Genomic DNA, 21,429 nt, shown 5'->3' on the forward strand with positions numbered 1-21,429 from the left:
TTTCAGACAGGGTCTCCCTGTAGCCCCAGCTGGCCTGGAACTCACTATGTAGACCAGGGTGGCCTTGAACTCACAGAGATCCGCCTGCCTCTGCTTCCCGAGTGCTGGGATTAAAGGTGTAAGCCACCACACCCGGCTTGCTCACCACTCTTAAAGCCAAAAGTCTGGTTTTTCCTTCCTGAACTATCTACAAAGAATAGCTCTCACAGTTCCTTAAAAGAGTGTAGAGAAAACATTGTCCACCTGCCCTGTGTTAGAAGGCATTCATAGGCTGGAGATGGCTCAGAGCCTAAAAGCATAGTCCTGCTCTTGCAGAGGAAATGGGTTCATTTCCCAGCACCCACACGGGGTCTACCAACCATCCATAACTCCAGTTCCAGGGGATTTGACACCTCTTTCTGGTCTCTGAAGGCATACTACACACACAATACACTTACATGGTAGCAGGCAAAATACTCATACAAATAAAATAAAAATAAATGAGCCGGGGCGTGGTAGCGCAAGCCTTTAGTCCCAGCACTTGGGAGGCAGAGGCAGGCGGATCTCTGTGAGTTCGAGGCCAGCCTGGTCTCCATTAGCAAATCCAGGCCAGCTACGGCTACAGGGAAACCTTGTCTCAAAAATGAATGAATGAATGAACCAAAAAAATTCTTTATTAAGGTATTCACTTATTCACCTACCTTTGGTAGTTCCTTTTTCACGATGCTGAGCCATACTTTTCTGCGGCGGGCATTAAGCTGCTCAATGGATAAGTGTTTCTTCTTGGTGCCAGGGGGAGGTGCATCATGAGAAAACTTGGCAAAGACTTTGGTCTGGTGATGGTGATGGCGTGGGGATTCTTCAGAGGAAAGCTCTTCATCTCTTCGTCTTTTTTTCTTTACTTTTTTCAGCTTGGCTGCAAAGGAAACAGATGTTTATGAGGCTACATTTCTTCCCTTCTACAGGAGAGAACCAGGGAGCATCCTCATCACTCTAGAAAACCTGCATATGCTTTCCTCATTCTGCCTGAGGCTGCCAATGATCTATATGGATCAATAGATATTCCAAAAGGAAGGTATCACTACTGTGAAAAGAACAAGGGACCATTCCCTCTGCTCACATGAAAGACAATATAGAATAAAATTCAAAAACCAAATTACTTTTGAACTCAACACTAAAGCAGCAAGGTTTATAAAGCATCACTGAACTCAAGTGATAGAGAACAGAAATCTATTTGGTAGCAATGTAAGAGAGCTAAAGAAAAATAGGAAAAATGCATTAATTTTAAAGAAAAAAATCATAAATGGAATAAAAACTTAATTCACCTTGGAAAGGGAAATAGAGAATGAAAAAAATGTAGATAAAAAGGGAACATATGAGAGAGAGAAAGGAAGGCTAATAAGACAGATTGAGTAGATGAGTATCTTATCTTCAGGGAAACTGAATCTGCCCTACATAGATACTTGAAAACTTCGTCTTCCCATTTCCTAGTTTTCTGAGATGAGGATGAGAGGAAGACATTTCCTGGCAAACATGTGAATACTCCAGAGGTTCATCAGGAGGTGGTTTCTTTGGCTAGTAACCTATAGTTGTAGTTTTCTTTTTCTTTGGGGGGGCAGGGTTGTGAGACAGGGTGTCATGTAGCCCAAGCTAAACTCAAACTCTCTATGTAGTTGAGGAAGACCTTCATCTCTTGATTCTTTTGCCTTCACCCCTCAAGCACTGGGATTACAGGCATGTTCCACCACTCCAGGTTTGCAGACAGACTACTTCTTAAATCTTTCTAATTCTAGAAATGATCATACAAATGTGAAATAAGGTTAATGTTACTAATCAGAAAGAGACTATGGTTTTTCAGATAAATGAATTCTCCATTATACTTTAAGTCCAAATGCAACACTCACTATTCTGAAACCAAGAAAGAATAACTAACTATGGAGTAAATATGCTCACCTTTAAGCTTCTTGTCTTCCTTGAATTTCTTTTTTTTAGGTCCAAGTAAGTGACGCTGTTGCTCATAGAAAGGGTCGTATGTGGACAGCAGCCCTGCACTGTAGTACTGGTACTGCTGCAACTGAAGCAGGCAAAGACTGTGATGGGCATGTCTATGTTCCATAGCAGAGACTTGAAGTCATCTTAATTAAAGAAAGCTGAGCCAGAGGAAATCATAGCTCCTAAATATTGTTTCCCACAGACCAGTAAGAATGTAGTACATCAAAGAGAATTTCTTTAACTTAAAAGCAAAATGGATTCAACTGCTATACACAAGACAGATTGCTGGAAAAAAAACAGAAAAAGAAAACCCTTTGGGCTTCTGAATTTTACTCCTTTTTTCCTATTCTGTTTCCTCAAACAGGGTCTCATGTAGCCCATACTAGCCTTGAACTCCTCCTGATTTTTCTGCCTCCACCTCCCAAGTACTGAATTACAAATGTGCACCACCCATGCACAGATGATATACATTTGGGATCAAGTTAATTACTTATAGAAAGATTGTCCTAGGCTGGGCGTGTGGTACATTCCTTTAATTCCATTCCAGTGCTCAGAGGGCAGAGGAAGGTGGATCTCTGTGAGTCCAAGTCCAGCCTGGTCTATATAGTGAGTTCCAGGCTAGCTGGGGCTACAGGGAGACTCCGTCTCAAAAAGACCAAAAAAAAAAAAAAAAGTACGTTTATACTTAAACTGGTAACTCTCCAGCATTTGGGAAGTGGAAGAAGGAAGGGAGATCAGGAATCCTAGGTGAGCCTGGGCTATATAAGACACTATTTAAAAAAAGAAATGCTGGGCAAGGTGCATATGCCTTTAATCCCAACACGTGGGAAGCAGAAGCAGGCAGATCTGTGAGACTGAGGTCAGTGTGGTATACACAGCAAGTTCCAGGCCAGCTGGGGCTATAGGGAGACCCTGTCTCAAAAAGACCAAAAAGAAAAAAGGAATGTTTCCCTTTAGAAATTTATCAAGGGCTTGAGAGATGAACCAGGAGGTAAAGACGGTAACTTCCCAACATGCCTGAAAATCTGAATTCGATGCCCAGAACCCACAGGGTAGAAAGACAGAAAGCTGCCCTCTAACATTCATATATGCCATGTACTCTCACACAAAATTAAACACACACACACACACACACACACACACACACACACACACACACGGAAATCGTATTTACTTGATGCTTGTTATTCAGGCTCTTATTCTTCTATTTGCCTCAAATACCCTTTTGCTTTGCTTTGTTTTATTTGTATTCGTTTAGTTTATGAAGATAAGAGCCTCACTATGTAACTCTTCCTGGCCTGAAACTCACTATGTAGACCAGTTGTTTCAAACTTATAGAGATGATCCTCTTGCCTTCCTCTGGAGGCCTGGGGTAACAGGCACATGCCACCATGTCTGGCTCCTTCAAACAGTTACCAGACTCCTTTCAGTTCTCTCAATTTTCAAGTCCTCTATTTCTACCAAAATAGTCTGTTATCATTAACACACTGTAATTCTGGAATTCTAAAATATGAATAATTTTATTTGTCCATTCAGGTAACAGTAAATCCTTTCAAACATTTCATTTCAACTGACTCCCAAATCCCAGATTAACTTTATTCCCCTATTGCTAATGCATAAGTATGAACATAAATAAAAATAGTACAGTTCAGTGTTGAATCTTTATTCTGAACTGTTCAAAGACTAAAACTAGGATGGCAGAAATAACATGGAAGACTGTGACAAGGTCCTCTGTCAAAGGTCAAACTAAGGGGCTGGAGAGATGGCTCAGCAGATAAGAACACTGAAGGTTCTTGCAGAAAACCAGGTTTGAATCCCAGCACCCACATGGCAGTTAACAACTGCAACTCCAGTTCCAGGGGATCTGAGAGTCTCTTCTGTCCTCCGCAGGCACTGCATGACACGGGAGCACTTACCTACATGCAGGCAATACATACATACACATAAAAGAACATAATAAAATAATAATAATAAAAGTCAAACTAAATGAGCATGCTATACACTTAAAATCCTGTATGTCTTACTTTAATTTGAAAAATTGAGGATCACACCTATAACCCAACACATGGGAGGCTGAGGCAGGTTAACTACCATGAGCTCGAGGCCAGCCTTAGAGACAGGAACATCTGTCTCAAAAAAAAGAAAAAGGAAAAGAAGTGGGCTGGACAGACGGCTCAGTGGTTAGGAACACTGGCTGCTCTTCCAGAGAACCCAGGTTGATTCCCAACACCCACATGATGGCTAAGAACTCCTCTAACTCCAGCTCCAGGTAATACGACACCTGATCCTGACCTCTGTGGGCACTGAATGACATGGATGCACTTACATTAATATAAGCAATATACTCATACACATAAAATAAAGATAAGAAAATATTTTTTTAAAAAAGAAAAAAAACAGTAAATACATGGAGTAACAAGTGTCTTGGTATCAGATTTCAAGAACATTATCTGAATCAAATTTGTCAGATATCCCACTGTTTATCATTCCCAAGGTTTCTAAATTTAAAAAGATACTATTCAAGGCCCTCCAAACTAATTTTCAACCTTAAATACTGTTGGAAAATTGTTAGCAATATTCCATTGCTTATTATGTACAACAGACTTAATACTTCTGGCAAAAATCAGAATGCTTTGGTAACAGTGGTCAAATAATGGTTACTTCGTTGGAGAGATGGCTCAGCAATTAAGAGCAGTGGCTGCTCTTGCAGAGGAGCTGGGTTCAGTTCCCAGCACCCACATGGCAGCTAACAACCAGTTCCAGGGGATCAGATGCCCTCTTTTGGCCTCCACAGGCACTGCAAAATACAGGTGCACTTATATACATGCAGGCAAACTACTCATACACATAAAAAGAAACATTTATTTTTTAAAAAACTACTAGTCTATTAATCTGTGAAGAAAAATTTTTCCTAGATAGAATACTTTCAAAAGACAACTGCACGGTAAGTAATCATTAGACTGTAATTATTCTAGCAGATCCTTAAAAGATTAACGATAGTTATCACATGACCCAGCAACTTCTCTAAGTATATGATAAAGAAAAATGAAAACATACACCCATACAAAAACCTATACAAATCTTCACAGCAGATTATACAGAAGTGCTAAAAATGGAAATAACTCAAATCAGTTCATCAACTGAAGAAGAGAAAAATACAATGCAGTATAAATAAAATGGACAACTGGCAATAAAACAAATAAGTAGTAATACATGCTACAATATAAATGAACTTTAAAAACACTGCACTAAGCAAGAAAAGTTAGAGACAAAGAACCCTATTATCTGATTCCATTGCTATGAAATGTCCAGAATGGGCACATGCATGAATAAATGCTTGCATGCATCCCTAGGTTCAATATCTAATACTAGCCAAAACAAAACAACCAACCATAATTGGGTGTGGCAGCACATGCCAGCAATTAGAAAACAGACAGGGGAGTAAGAAATTCAAGGTCAGCCCTGCTTGGTTGTGCACGCCTTTAGTCACCAGGAGGCAGAGGCAGGTAGATCTCTGTGAGTTCAAGGCCAGCCTGGTCTACCTAGTGAGTTCCAGGCCAGCTGGAGCTACAGGGAGACCCTGTGTCCAAATGACCAAAAAAGGAAAGAAGTTCAAGGTCATCCTGGGCTACATGATACCCAGTCTCAAACATACAAATAAATAAATAAATAAATAAATAAATAAATAAATAAATAAATATGTCAATGAAAGGTAGAATGGTGGTTGCCAAGCACTAAGGGAGAAAATAGAATGAGGCAAAAGCTAAGGGGTAAAAGTTCTTTCTAGAATGACTAAAATGGTCTAGAATTGAGACAGCAATGATAACCCAACATGACAAATATACTAGAAAATCCCACCCAATTACAGATATTTTTTTTCTTTTTCAGAGCTGAGGATCGAACCCAGGGCCTTAAGTGCTCTACCACTGAGCTAAATCCCCAACCCCCAATTACAGATTTTTAAAAGCTGGATTTTTGCTATATGAATCCTATCACAATAAAGGTATCAACAATTACTGCTTATATATAAAGCTAAAATCATGTATCTTTAATGACCATAAACCAGAGTGAGTAACTGCCCAGCAAGAAGTTGTGAATTCTCTTGCAGCTCTCACCTCCTTATCTTTACTGTATTTATTTTGATGAAGTTTCTTATATTTGTGTAATCGAAGCATGTTGTGAAGTTCTTCTCTGCTGAGATTGAGTTCTTCATCATCATCATCATCATCACCATCATCTTCACTCTGAGAATCTGCCTCACTGGACTCATCACTTAAAAGAATGCTCTAGAAAAGGGGTGAACATTGAAATACAACTTTTGCTGTGAAGCAATTTCATTTTAATCCAAACATCTTTCCCGGGATCCTAGAACAATGAGCTCACCAGGGGGAGTGTAGCCACTTCAGGTTCTCTTGAATTACTATTGTCCATCAATTTAACCAAAAAAGCCAAATGTTGACTACACCAAGGCAAACAAAATATTAGGGTGTAGAAATAAAGAAGGGAATACAAAGAAAAAGCAAATGGGTATGGTGGCACACTTTAATCGTAGTATTTCGGAGACAGAGGCTAGACAGTTCAAAGCCAGCAGGGTCCACATAGGGAATTCCAGACCACCAGGGCTACACAATGAGACCCTGTCTCAAGAAAGAAAAGGAGAGAAAGAAAGGGGAAAAAAAAGGCAGAGGGGAAGAGAAACGGTTCAGTAGTTAAGAGTACTGGCTCTCCCAAAGGGCATGGGTTCAGTTCCCAGCACCCACATGTCAGCTAACAACTACCTATAACTCCAGTTCTTCTGGCCTCTGAGGAATTGCATACACATGGTGAACTTACATAGATACAGACAAACCACTTACACACATAAAAAATTAATTAAAGCTGGGCATGGTGACACATGCCTTCGGTCCCAGCACTCGAGAGGCAGAGGCAGGAGGACTAACCTGGTTTATACATCAAGTTCGGGGGGGGGGGGGCACCTAGATGGTTCAACAGTTAAGAACACTGCTCTTGCAGAAGACCTGGGTTTCCCAGGTTTGGTTCCCAGCCACATGGGAACCAAACCCAGATCCTCTGCAAGGGCAGTCAGTGTTACAACCATCTGTACCTCCAGTTGCAGGGAAATTTAATGTCTTCTCTAACCTCCAAGGGCACTGCATGACATGGGTGCATTTACATACAGACAATATACTCATACACACAAAATAAAAAGCAAACTACAACAGCTAGAAAGGGCAAAAACAACCCAAATATCCAGCAACAGATGAAAGGATAAACAAAATGTGGTACATTTGGATTAAGCCTCAAAAAGAAATGAAGTTCTGGTGCTGGAGAGATGGCTCAGTGGTTAAGATCACTGGCTGCTCTTAGAAAGGACCTGGGTTTGAATACCAGCACTCACATGTCAGCTAACAACCATCTGTAACTTCAAGGGATTCACCATCCTCTTCTGACCTCCGTGGGCATGTGAGATGCACTTACATACATGTAGTTGTTACACTCATACACAAAAAATAAAAATAAAGTATTTTTTAAAAAGAAATGAAGTTCAAGCCGGGCATGGTAGCACATGCCTTTAATCCCAGCACTCGGGAGGCAGAGGCAGGCGGATCTCTGTGAGTTCGGGGGGTGGGGGGGGGCTTTTTGAGACAGGGTCTCCCTATAGCCTCAGCTGGCCTGGAACGCACTATGTAGACCAGGCTGGCCTTGAACTCACGGAGATCCACCTGCCTCTGCTGGATTAAAGGTGTGTGCCACCATGCCTGGCAAGAAATGGAAGTTCTAATATGTGCTACAACATCATAAACCTTGAATGAAAAGATTACAACAACTGAGAAAAGTCAGCCACAACAAAAACCCATATACTATGATTCAATCAATTTATATGAAACTTCCAAAATGGGCAAATCAACAGGGAAACAACACAGATTAGTGGCCACAGGGACTAAGGGGATCAGAAAACGAGGATTGCTGCTAATGAGCATAAGGCTTCAGTTTAGAATGATGAAATGTTCTGAAACTAAACAGTGAAAACAGCCAAGAACAAGTGTGTAAACATATTAAAAACTATTAAATCACATTTGGAAAGCTGAACTGTATGACCAGTGACTTATATCTCAATTTTTAAAAATGTGATGGCTAAGCATAGTTTTCTAGCATTTCTAACTGCCTGATATCTCCCTGACATGTTAAAAGACTTTAAACATGACTCTTTTAAAGAACATGGTGGTAAAATTAAAGGATTTATACCATTTTGAGCTCATCATAGCAAAAGTATAAAATGGTAAAACAATTTTTTGGGGGTCTTTTTGAGACACGGTCTTTCTGTAGCCCCAGTGGCCTGGAACCCACTATGTAAACCAGGCTGGCCCTGAACTCAACAGAGATCAGTCTGCCTCTGCCTCCTAGTGCTGGGACTAAAGGCATGCACAACAAAGCCAAGCGACAATTATGTTTTTTTTTTAGATTTTCATTTGTGTGTGCATGTACCACATATGTGCATGCCCATGGATTCCAGAAGAGGGCATCAGATCCCCTTGGCACTGGGTGCTTGGAACTGAACTCTAGCCCTCTGGAAGAGCAGGTTCTCTTAACCACTAAGCCATCTCTCCAGCCCAAAACAAGTAGCGTTTTTATTATTATTTCTTATCTATCCATCCTTCTATCTATCTATTTATTTATTTGCACATGCAAAGTGAGAAACCATTTTATTGGAAGAAATTCTATCCTCAATTCAGTTTGGCCCTTCATAGTAGTATAAATAAGATGCCATTTTACTGCTTCTAAATACTCCAAATGCTCATGACTGTAATTAAAACACAAACTCTCTAACCTGGTATACAAATGCCCTACATCATCAGACTGTCTACTGTCACCCTCATTTGCTGTGCTCCAGCTACACTAGCCTTTCCTTCTCCCCAGATTTCAAAGTTGCTTTTCTTCTCATAATTTTTGCAGTTGTTTCATCTGATCAAAGGCCCTTACCTTAACATTCGCATGATTCACTCTGATCACTGAGAATCTGTTGAAATCTACCTTCAAAGAAGTTGTAGCTATATACTTCTTTACACACTGCCTCCCTCATTTAGAACATAAATTCCACAGAGCAGGTGACTTGTCTACTTAAGACTGGTACCTGGCACACAGACGTACTCAAGGAACATTTGTTGAATGAATTAACCAACCACTCAAGAATTCACGGAAAGTAAATTACATTCCTGACTACAAGTAAATGCCAATAAAATAAGGATCTCATCTGATCGATTTCTGTATTCCTCTTTCCCTGTGTCTCATACTCAGTAAAAATCTGCTAAAATTACCTCACTGAATTCGCTTCACAAAACCAAATCCAGCATGAAAGAATGGTATCTGGAAAAATATCTGCCAATATGCCACAATGAATTCATAATGTTCCCTCTGTGGTAATTTCAGTAGGTATTTGGACTGGAAACATTCTATCTTATCTCTTACCTTTAGCCACTTTCTGCTTTTCTTCAACTTAGAGAAGTTATATAAATTCCCCTTGTCAGATTTTGATTCTGGATAAAGAAACATAAGAATAAAAAAAAAATGAAAGGATGACTGCCCCCAGAGAGCCAATAGTTGGAAGAGAGCACCCACTCCACACTGACCTGACTGCAGGACTCCATTCAGAGAGTATGGGTTTAATAATCCAGAACTGCTTGCTCCAGAAGTTTCACCAAGCAATGAATCTGGAGGTTCTTCTTTTACTTGTATTAAGGGATCCCCAGACTGGGGCAATAAGGGATTATTGTCATCCAGCCCATCTTCACTGTCATCACTATAAAATGAAGAATGGTAAGTCCATAATCACAGTTTACCCAAGAAAATACTGCAATTTTAATCAGGTATGATGGCACATGCCTATATCCCAGGACTTGGGAGGTGGAGGCAGAAGAATCAGGAGTTCAGGTCATTTGCTGCTACATACTAAGTTGAAGGCCAACATGGGCTATATAAGACTTCATCGTGCAGGGCATGATGGCGCATGCCTTTAATCCCAGCACTTGGAAGGCAAAGGCAGGCGGATCTCTGTGAGTTCGAAGCCAACCTGGTCTACATAGTGAGTTCCAGGTCAGTTGGGGCTACCGGGAGACCCTGTTTCAAAAAGACCAAAAAAAAAAAAAAAAAAAAAAAGACTTTATCATTGGGATGGAGAGATGGTTCGGTGGTTAAAAGTACTGACTGCTCTTACAGAGGACCCGGGTTCAATTCCCATCATCCACATGGCAGCTAACAACCTTCAATAACTCCAATTCCACGGGAATTCAACGCCTTCTTCTGACTTCTACAGGCACTGCATCACACAGGTGCACTTAAACACATGCAGGCAGGGCTGGAGAGATGGCTCAACGGTTAAGAACACTCGTTTTTGTAGAAGACCCAGGTTCGAATCCCAGCATCCACATGGCAGCTAACAACTGTCCATAACTCCAGTCCCAGGGGATCCAACAGCCTCTTCTGACCTCCTTGGGCACTGCACGACACAGGTGCACTTACCTCCATGCAGGCAATACATGCATACACATAAAAAATAAAAATAATGAATTAAAAAAAAAAAAAAACACACATGCAGGCAATACACTCATACACATAAAATAAATTTTTTTTTTAATATTTTTTTTTGAGGCAAGGTCTCCCTGTAGCCCCAGCTGGCCTGGAGCTAGCTATGTAGACCAGGCTAGCTTCCATCTTACAGAGATCCCCCTGCCTCTGCCTCCCAAAGGCTGGGACTAAAGGCATGCACGACCATACCAGCTTAAAAAAAATTTTTAAAGAGATTCTATCATATAAAATATAAGGTCAGTGTAACTGGATACTTATAAACTGAATCTTTGAAAAAATTAGCTATTTTATTTTAAAGAAAATATGTAAAAGTCATACAACAGTTTAACTTTAAAACCAAACAGATGAGAAGAATCAGACATGTGATAAAAAACATTGTTGCAGAGATGAAATAGCATACCTAGAAATATTCCTGTTGAAGATGGCTGATGTTTGTCGCAGAAAATGGTCCAATCGCAGGGCCCTCTCCAGGTACTGAAGATAGAGGGGCTTTGCCAGCTCAGTGCAGCTGCCATCGTCCCCGGCACCCAACTCCGAGGCCATAGAACAAATCTGTCTTCATGCACGAGGACCTCCAACTGCACAGCTGCAGAATGAAAGTAAGTAGTATAAAAAGGAGTCTTCAACTTCCCTTTCACCTTATTGTCCTCAACATAAACAGAAATCAATCCATCTAGAACACAAGAAAGCAAACTATAGGAAGTTCATTAGAAACTACTTTCTAATGCAAAGGCAAAACAGGGAAACTGCAATGAAAATTTATGATATGCCTTTTTGAAACAGTATCGTAGGTTGTATACTCACTTCCTGTTCCTCCTATAATTACAAGCATGAATTAAAAACCTACCCACATGAGGAGCTCACTACTGTGCACCTAGCAGAGGGAAGTACTTGTTCGTGACATCACTTTACTTTTCTACTTATAGGGAGATATAGATATATAGATATATATAATCTCCAGGGTATTTACAATCTCTTTTTTCCAATGTCATGAGTCAAACATACAGGTGACAGACACCTATAATCATAGTACTTGAGAGGCTGGGCAGGAGGGTCACTGAAAAAGGAAAGGAAGGAAGAAGGAAGAAAGGAGGGAAGCAAGGAGGGATAGAGGAAAGGCAGAAGGGCGGAAGAGAAGAGGGGTGGAAGAAAGGAAGGGAGGTAAGAAGGGGTGAGGAGAGCAAAGGAAGGAAAAAAAGAGAAACCACCAGAAAGAAGGAATAGAGGGAAGCAAGGAGCTGGAGAGATGGCTCAGCAGTTGAGGACTTGCTGCTCTTGCAGAGAACCTGGGCCTGGGTCCCAGCACCCACAAGGTAGCTAACAACTGTCTGGAACTCCAGTTCCAGGGGATCCAATGCTCTCTTCTGGCTTCTGCAGGCATTGCACAATACAGGTGCACTTGATGCAGGCAAACACTCATACACATAAAATAAAAACAAATAAATCAAAATAATAATAACAATTACTTTATTAAGATTTGTCTTACTAAGCCAGGCAGTGTCTCATGCCTACAATCCAAGCACTCAGGGGACTGAAGCAGGAGGACTGCCATGAGCTTCCTGGGCTACACAGTGAGTTCCAGGCCAGAATGAACAACAGAGTAAAACCCTGTTTCAGAGAAAAAGGAGGACTGTTTGAACAAGAAATAAACTCTTTCAAAAACAAAATGAAATATGCAATGAAATTTTTAGAATATCTACCACGAAGACTATTCTCTCAACTTCTTTGCACATGTTCAGCAAGAGCTCTAACTCAACTACATTCCCTCTTTTTGAGGCAGAGTCTTAAGTTGCTCAGGCAGGCCTCTAACTTAAAAATCCTCCTGCCCCAGTTTCCCTATTGCTAATATTATAGGCATGGAACCATACCTGGCTTTCACTGCAACATTACTAGTAATACTTTTAAGCATGGCACACATATGATCTTAAGTTCTACTTACCATATGGGCAAGTTATTTATAGCTCGTGGTTCTGATATTTTATAGTAAACTACATTAATTTTTATGAAGTCTCAACTATTGAGGCTTTGAAATTATAGTTCTGATATGTACCATACGAACACAATTTGTAGTTAATGACCAGAGTCCTCTAGATCCATCTTGGACATACGATTTAACAACAAAATATACAAAAGCAAAGAAGCATAATGGGTTCAATCATTCATTACCCATCCTCTACAGCAAGGACAGGAAAATCACAGATTACCTTTCAAGCAATCCTTCATAAAAATTTCTTTCAACAAGTTTTTAAATATCAGGGAGGTGAGATAAAGGTTTTCTTTCCATAAAGAACCCAAGCTGCATCTAAAACAATCATCAATTCTTTTGTATGTATGGGTGCATGAGTGTGTGCTGGTGCAAATGCACTCGGGAGGCAGAGGCAGAGGCAGGTGGATCTCTGTGAGTTCAAGGCCTGCCTGGTCTACATAGCGAGTTCCAGGACAGCTGGGGCTACAGGAAGACTCTGTCTCAAAAAGACCAAAAAAAAAAAAAAAAAGAGCAGTCAGACCTGTTGGTGCACATCTGTAATCCTAGTACTTGGGAGATAGGGGCAGGAGGATCAGGAAAAGTTTAAGGTCATCCTCAGCTATATAGTGAATTTGAGGCCATCCAGAGCTACATAAGATTCTGCCCTTGAGGTTGATGAGATGGCTCAGTAGGTAAGGGCACTTGTCACCAAATCTGATGACCTGAGTTTGATTCCCTTAGAACCGACATGGTGTAAGGAGAGAGCTGACTCCTTTAAGTTGTCCTCTGGCCTCCACATGTCTCACGGCGCGCGCACACACACACACACACACACACACACACACCCCACATACACACACTATAAAGTTTAAATTTATATGGAAATACAAAAGGGCATAAAATGTTTGAAAAGAACAGAGATGATTTTATACACCTGATTCAAGACTAAGTTATAGTAATTAGATGGTATTACATTGTAGGAAATTGACCAGACTACAAAAAGGAACCTATACTTAGCTACAAGAATTCCTGACAAAGACACTAAAACAAGAAAACAAGGAAATGAAAGTTTTTGACGCAAATTATGCTGGAATAAATGGGAGATTTACATGGGAAAAAATAAACTTCAATTCCTACATCAAGCTATAGACAAAAACAAAACAGAAGAATGAAATTTAAAGGTAAAGTTAAAATGATAAAAGTTTCTTCAAAAAAAAACCAAAAAAACAGGAGAACCTATCTTTGCAAGCGTGAGGCAAAGGTAGGAATTTCTCAGCTAGGAAAATGAAAGGCTCTAAGCCGGGAGAGGTGGCACACACCTTTAGTCCTAGCACTAGGGAGGCAGAGGCAGGCGGATCTCTCTGAGTTCGAGGCCAATCTGGTCTACATAGCAAGTTCTAGCCGAGCTAGAGCTACAGGGAGATCCTGTCTCAAAAAAAAAAAAAAAGAAAATGGAAGGCTCAAACCAGAAAATATTGAAACACTTCAGAAGATCCCTGGTATACTCTCCTACCTAGCTCAGATTGGGATGCAATTTACAGCCACAGCACTAAAAGTACTCCCTATTCTTCTCCAAGACTAAAGAAAAGATGCTTTGTGTGTGCAGGTACATTCACTTATGCATGCATAGAGAACAAGAGTGGACACATGAGATGTCTTCCTCTCTCGTTTCCTACCTTATTTTTTGAAACAGGGTTGCTCATTAAACCTGGAACTGACAAATTTCAGTTAGACTGGTGGGTCAGTGATCCTCCAGAATCCACCTGTCTCCACTCTCCCTCTCAACTTTGGGGTTTTAGACACATGCCATCATTCTTTTATTTTCACATGGATGCTACAGATCCTAACCCAGGTCTCACACTTGCACAGCAGCCAACAAGTAGAGATACTAAAGGAATCCATAGTCCATGTTGTACTTAACCAATACCCTTGCCCCAGTTAACCTTAACTGTTAACTTGACACAGCATAAAGTTATCTGATAGAAGTCTCAATTGACAAACTGCCTAGATCATATTAACCCTGGGTATGTCTGTGGAGGCCTGTCTTCATTGTTAATTCATGTAGGAGGGCCCAGCCCACTACAAACAGCACTGCCCCTAAGCAGGTAGTACGCAGCTATATATGAACGCTGGCTATCGGGCTAGAGAGATGGTTGAGTGGTTAAGAGTTCTTGCTACCTTTGCAGAGACCTGGGTTCAGTTCCTAGCACCCACATGGCCACTCACAACTGTCTATAACTACAGTTCCAGGGGATCTGGTGCCTTCTAGCTTCCTCAGATACCACACATGCACATGGTACATATACATACATACAGGCAAACACTCATACACATAAAAATAAATCTTTAAAAAGAAATCTAACCGGGCATGGTAATCCCAGCACTCAGGAGGCAGAGGCAGGCGGATCACTGTATGTTCAAGGCCAGCCTGGTCTACATAGTGAGTTCCAGGACAGCTGGGGCTACAGGAAGACCCTGTCTCAAAAAGACCAAAAAATAAATAAATAAATAAATCTAGCTAAGGATGTGCCTGTGATCAAGCCAGCAAGTAGCGTTCCTCAATAGTCTCTGCTCCAAGCTCCTGCATGAGCCCTGCCCTGACTTTCCCCCATGACAGACTATAATCTCTAAGCTGAAATAAATCCTTTCCTTTCCTAAGTCACTTTTGGTCAGAGTGTTTTATTACAGCAACAGAAAGGAAACTAAAACATCCCCTTACTGACAAAGAGAGCCTTCCCTACCTCCCCAACTGTATAAGAAGTAACAACTTACTATATATTTTAAGTATATAGCAAGTATATATAAAGGACATATTCCTTCTCTTAAATGAATCTGTGTTGTAATTATTTTTTACACTAGATCTCTGCATTATCTGTATTATCTATTTTAAAAGCAAGATATCATATGCAACACAAGTATTTGAAAATCATAATAACAGACTTCTCTTCAATACATAATGTGGATGTCTGTACTAATGAACAAAGCATATGAAGTCTGATTTTCTTATGTTTCTATTAATTAGAAAAGACTACAAAGGCCAGGAGTATTAACACCTATGTAGTTCACAAGGTCCCAGGTTCAATTCCTAATACACAACAAATCACAAATAATTAAAGTAGGTGAAATTAGCAAAGCAGCAAAAATATATGTAGGGAGAGAGAGAAATTCAAGTAACAAAAAAGAATGTAATTCCATACGGTTTAAATAGTGACAAGGGAGGGCTGGAGAGATGGCTCAAAGGTTAAGAATACTGGTTGTTCTTGTAGAAGACCCAGTTTCAAATCCCAGCACCCATATGGCAGCTAACAACTGTCCGTAACTCCAGTTCCAGGGGATCCGACAGCCTCTCTGTCCTCCAAGGGCATTGCACAACACAGGTGCACTTACCTACACACAGGCAATACACACACACACACATAAAAAAAATAATAAAAAAATATTTAAATAGTGATAAGGGGTTGAGGATGTAGTTCAGTAGGTGGTGAGCTTGCCTAGTATGCATGAAGCCCTGGGTCAATCCTCAGCACTACATAAAACCAGGCACAGTTGTACATACTTATAATCCTAGCAACTGAAAAGCAGGAGGATCAGAAGCTCAAGGTCATTCTTGCTACATAGGTAATGTGAGGTCAGCTTAGTATAGCTGATTTCCTCTCAAACAAACCAAAAAATAGCAATAATGTTAATGAAATTTTCATTTGAATATTTTCTCTTCCTATACAAAGTAATTTGCATCTCTCTATTTAGTAGGCATAAACCTGACCAGTGACAATTTTTGCTCCTCAATTTTGCTTGAAAAAGTACATGAACCTGTCGGGCTAGGTGGCGCACATTGTTAGTCCCAGCACTCAGGAAGCAGAGGCAGGCAATCCCTGTGAGTTCGAGGCTAATCTGGCCTACACAGTAAATTCCAGACCAGCTAGGACTACAGGGAGACCCTGTCTCAAAAAGACCAAAAAAAAAAAAAAAAAGTACATGAGCCTGTACACAAGCATGGAGGCCAGAGCAGAACAGACAACAATGGGTGTCCTGCTCTATCACTCTCTTAGGAGACATGGTCTCTCACTGAACCTGGAACTAGGCTGGTAGCCAGCAAGCCCCCCCAGCAATCCTCCCAAGTTACAGGCATAGCCCCATGCCTGGCTTTACATAGGTACTTGAGGATTTTAAGTCAAAACCTTACAGTGTTCTCACACATTGAGCCATCTCCAGAGCCCCACCAGTGACTTCTTTCTTTTGCTAAATAATTATTAAGATATCTGTTAGGGATTCTGAAAAAAAAAAAAAAAAAACCCCTCTGAGAATTTTTTTCATGAGAAATTAGGGGGAAAAAAACCCGTGTTTTCTATAGCCATTTCCTATCCACCAAAAGTATACATTTCACAAACTAGAATATCAATGGCTCATCTGAAACAATTTCTGCTTTCAATGAAGTTTCAGCTAGCCTTAATTCCTTCACCTTTGCTCCAAGAAGACTGTCAAACCCAGCCTCAGTTCTAAGTGAAAGCTCTAGTCATAGAATTAGAGAAAGCAATGGCCTAACTGTCTACCTGAAGCCAGGGGTGGTGGCACACACCTTGTAATCTCAGCATTCAGGAGGTTGAGGCAGGAGGATCAGAAGTTCAAGGACAGCCTGGCTATATGGCAAACACAGGATAGAAAATATCTTAGTCAGTAAAGTGCCTGCTACAAAAGCATGAGGACCTGAATTTGGATCCCCAGCACACACATAACAGCCAGGTGCATCTGTAACCACAGCACTAGAGGGACAAAGGCAGGCAGATACCTGAAGCTCATTCACCAGCCAACAGAGCCAAATCAATGAGCTCCTGGTTCAATGAAGACACTTGTAAAAAGTAGGTGGGACAGGCAGAATGGCTCAGAGGGTAAAGGCACTTGCTGTACAAACACAAGCCTGATAACAGACTTCAGTCCCCAGAAATCATGTAAAGGTGAAAAGAGACAACTTCATAAAGTTGTCCTCTGACCTCCTTACATGTGCTGTAATACATGCACATATCATATATAAATTTTTTAAAAATAAATTTTAAAAAAATGGTAGAGGAGCTAGATATGGTGGTGCACACCTATAATCCCAGCACTTGGGAGGTGGGGGCAGGTAGATTAGGAGTTCAAGGCCATCTCCAGCTACCTAAGGATTCTGAGGCTAGCATGAGTTATATGAGACCCTGTCGGGAAAAGGAAAAAAAAAAAAAAATAGGTGGCCAGTGATAAATGAAGACACCTGAATTTGACCTCTAGCCTTCACATAAACACATACATATAACAGACACACACACTTAGAATTCATTAGTATGAGGGGCTTTGCTGTTGTAAGTCCATTAATATTAGCTCAGGGCTAAAGATATATATATATATAGTCAGAGGACAGGTCTTTTTTAGCATGTGAGAGAGCCTAAGTTTAATACCCAGAACCAGAAGTAAAAGTACTAACTCGTTTAATTCTTGTAATACAAATTTTGTCCTGGCATGTGTCACCCACCTGTAATCTAAGCACTTGGAGAGAGAGACAGGTGGATCAGGAATTCAAGGTAAGATTCAGGTATATAGCTAGTTCAAAGCCAAAGTAGGCTACATAGTCAGTATCCTGTTTCAACAAAACAATGTTATTCTCATTTTGGTTAATTTAAATACTAAGTTAAAAATTAGAATTTCAATCTGTCAGTGACTCCAAAGCTCCAGTTCTTCATCATTACCCTCTGCTACAAAATAACAAAAATAAAGAAGTCTCATCAGTAGGTTGACCAAAGACAGCAGGTTGATCCCTTCTCTCTGCTTTCCAAACCATCCAGATATGAACAGTGAATTATTTGATCTCCTAATCCACAGTAAATAAAAATCACAAAACTCTTAATTAGGAAGAAGCAACTATCTTTGAAGGAAAAAGAAACTGGTTTGCCTTCAAAGATCAAAACCAGACAGATCCCTTTACTCTGGGCCAGAAACAGAAACAATCTACTCAGCCCAAGAGATCCATAAAATAGCATGGAACTAGTCTCGCAATTTAACAAAGGTAGAGTTTACTCAAGACTAAAAGGTCCTAAAATAAAATAATTCCTGCATTTTACAAATAAAATGGAGAACTCCTGGCTGAAATGGGTCGTCCGTTCAACAAATTCCTAAAGTGGCAAAGAAAAAATACACTGCCCTCCCGGTAAGTATATTGTGATTACATTTTTTTTTTTTTTTTTTTTTTTTTTGGTGTTTTTGAGACAAGGTCTCCCCGTAGTCTCAGCTGTCCTGGAACTCACTCTGTAGACCAGGCTGGCCTTGAACTCACAAAGATCCGCCTGCCTGTGCCTCCCAAGTGCTGGGATTAAAAGTGTGCACCACCACACCAGCTCATATTTTTTTTTTAATTGTATTATTTTTATTTAATGTGTATGAATGTTATGCTTGCATGTAGGTACGTGCACCCATGTTGTGCAATGCCCGAGGAGGACAGAAGAGGCTGTCCAAGCCCCTGGAGCTTGAGTTACGGAGAGTTGTTAGCTGCCATGTGGGTGCTGGGATTCAAACCCAGGTCTTCTTCAAGAACAGTGTTCTTAACTGCTAAGCCATCTCTCCAACCCCATGATTACACAATTTAAAAAATATATATATTTATTATTTTTATTTTATGTGTATGAGTGTATTGCCTGCATGTATGTGAGTGCACCCATGTCGTGCAATGCTGCGGAGGTCAGAAGAGGGCTTCAGATTCCCCTGGAACTGGAGTTAAGGATGGTTCATAGCCACCATGTGGGTGCTGGGAATTGAACTCAGGTCCTCTGCAAGAGCAGTCAGCGCTCTTAACCACTGAGCCATCTCTCCAGCCCCCACAATTTCTTATTCCTGCCTTTTTTTCCTTAATGAAATTGGAATATTACTTCTCAAAATTAGCCAGCCCTCAGTGTACATGAGGTATTGTTTCTAGGACCCATGCAAACCCAAATCCATGGATGCTGTCATATTAAAATGGCATATAATATGCATATAACCCTCATATATCCTATTTACTTTAAATCTTTAGGTTACTTATCCTAATACATTGTACACACTATGCAAATATTTTTACTGTATTACTGAAGGAAAACGTAACAAGAAAAAAGACCGCACATGTTCTGACTTTTCTGAATACTTTTGAATTGGTTGAATCTTCAAGATGAGCCTTGAGCATCCAGCATGCCAGAAAGGAAAAGCTCTGAAAACAGTAGAAGCTACACTGGGGATGTGGCTCAGCTGGTACAATGCTTGTCTAGCATGCACGAATCCCTGGGTTCACTCCCCAACAATGCATAAAATAAGCATGGTGGCACATGTCTGCAATCCCAGCACTGAGATGGAGCCTGTGCAGGAGAATCAGAAGTACAAGGTTATCCACGGTTACATAGTGGGTTCTAGGCCAGCTTGGGCTACATAAAAACTTGTCTCAAAAAAAAACAAACATAAGGCCTGTGAGATGGCTAAGCAGGTAAAGGTGCTTGCCATCAAGCCTGATGATCTGAGTTCAAGAGTTCAATTCCCAGAATCCACATGGTACAGAGAACCAACTCCCACAAGCACATGTGCATATGCACACACACACAAACACACATACAATAAATAAATTTTTCAAAAATTTAAAGAAACATAGCTATTTAAACAAAAAAAGTGGCAAAAAGCAGCAACCCCATCCTGGGAAGTATGCCACGGTGTACAGTAGCCAACTGAAAGAGTTTCCACTGCCAAAGCTGAAACAACTTGTTTTTAATAATATAGTCACTCCTCTTTATCTATGAGTTCCATGTCTATATCTTCTATATGTAGTTCCTGGTCATTTCACTTTGTTTCTTTTATTGAAGAAACCAAAATCTAGCTGCCAGGTGTACTGCATGATGTCATTCTTGTAACTTTCTCAACCAACACAGCATGGATTCCTCCCTTGTTTGCCTATAAATTCCTACTTCAACAGTGAGAAACCTGTCTCTAACCACCCATTTACTTAATTGTCCAACTGCAGTATGCATGCACATCAGTATCAGAAGTGTTAATCTACAGCCCTATGGAATACAACTTATCCACCAAGAGTGCCAGGCTTGGGGCTAGAGAGATGGCTCAGCAGTTAAAGAGGACTGGCTGCTCTTGCAGAGGACCAAGAGTCAATTACCAGCACTCACATGGCAGCTAACAACCATCTTTAACTCCAGTTCCAAAGGGTCCAATACCCTCTTCTGACCTCCACATGCACAGGTACACTTACATACATGCAGGCAACACACTCATACATATTAAGTAAAAATATTATAAAAGTTTTTAATAAAAAAAAAAAAGATAAAACACAGGTACATGCACGCAAACACACACAGAGAATAAAATTTTTTAAATAAAAAAAGAGACATCCAGGCATGGTGGTGCTGTGCCCTCAGAGATCCACCTGCCTCTGCCTCCCAAGGGCTAGGATTAAAGGTATGTCCCACCTCGCCCTGCTTTGAATTTAAAATTTTAATGCCCATAAAGTTTTATACGAACACAGACTCTTAATTCATTTACTTACTGACTTCTCTGATGCTGCAACAAGAGGTAAGTTACTGTAACAGCAAGCACAGCCTGCAAAGGGCATTTTCTAGCTAACCCTTAACTGAAAAATCTTCCAAGCCCTGCTCTAGATCTTGGTCTAATATGCTCTTTAAAAAAAAAGCCGGGCACGGTGGCACACACCTTTAATCCTAGCACTTGGGAGGCAAAGGCAGGCGGATCACTGTGAGTTCAAGGCCAGCCTGGTCTACATAGTGAGTTCCAGGACAGCTGGGGCTACAGGGAGACCCTGTCTCAAAAAGACCAATAAAAAAAAGGATTTATCCATTTTATTCCATTTAGAAAAAAACTTCTTGCCAGAAAAGCCACTACATGCAAAACGAGGTAATTCA

The 21,429-nt window shown here is 40.6% G+C and overlaps 1 protein-coding gene across 2 annotated transcripts in view; it reads right to left on the minus strand.

Moving 5' to 3' along the window:
• The window catches only part of Ino80 (INO80 complex ATPase subunit), a 142,931-nt gene that overhangs the window by 110,877 nt on the left and 10,625 nt on the right, over window positions 1–21,429 (minus strand). For both annotated transcript variants that reach the window (XM_008846782.2, XM_008846783.3), the window contains exons 2-7: window positions 10,955–11,140; window positions 9,600–9,769; window positions 9,439–9,506; window positions 6,087–6,257; window positions 1,933–2,053; window positions 681–895 (exon numbers count right to left, since the gene is read on the minus strand). In XM_008846782.2, the coding sequence (XP_008845004.1) occupies window positions 681–895; window positions 1,933–2,053; window positions 6,087–6,257; window positions 9,439–9,506; window positions 9,600–9,769; window positions 10,955–11,097 (888 nt within the window). In that variant the 5' untranslated portion in view covers window positions 11,098–11,140. The remainder of the gene's footprint in view (window positions 1–680; window positions 896–1,932; window positions 2,054–6,086; window positions 6,258–9,438; window positions 9,507–9,599; window positions 9,770–10,954; window positions 11,141–21,429) is intronic.

This window comes from Nannospalax galili, unplaced genomic scaffold (assembly GCF_000622305.1).
Source record: "Nannospalax galili isolate Female #2095 unplaced genomic scaffold, S.galili_v1.0 scaffold342, whole genome shotgun sequence".
Lineage (NCBI taxonomy): Eukaryota > Metazoa > Chordata > Mammalia > Rodentia > Spalacidae > Nannospalax > Nannospalax galili.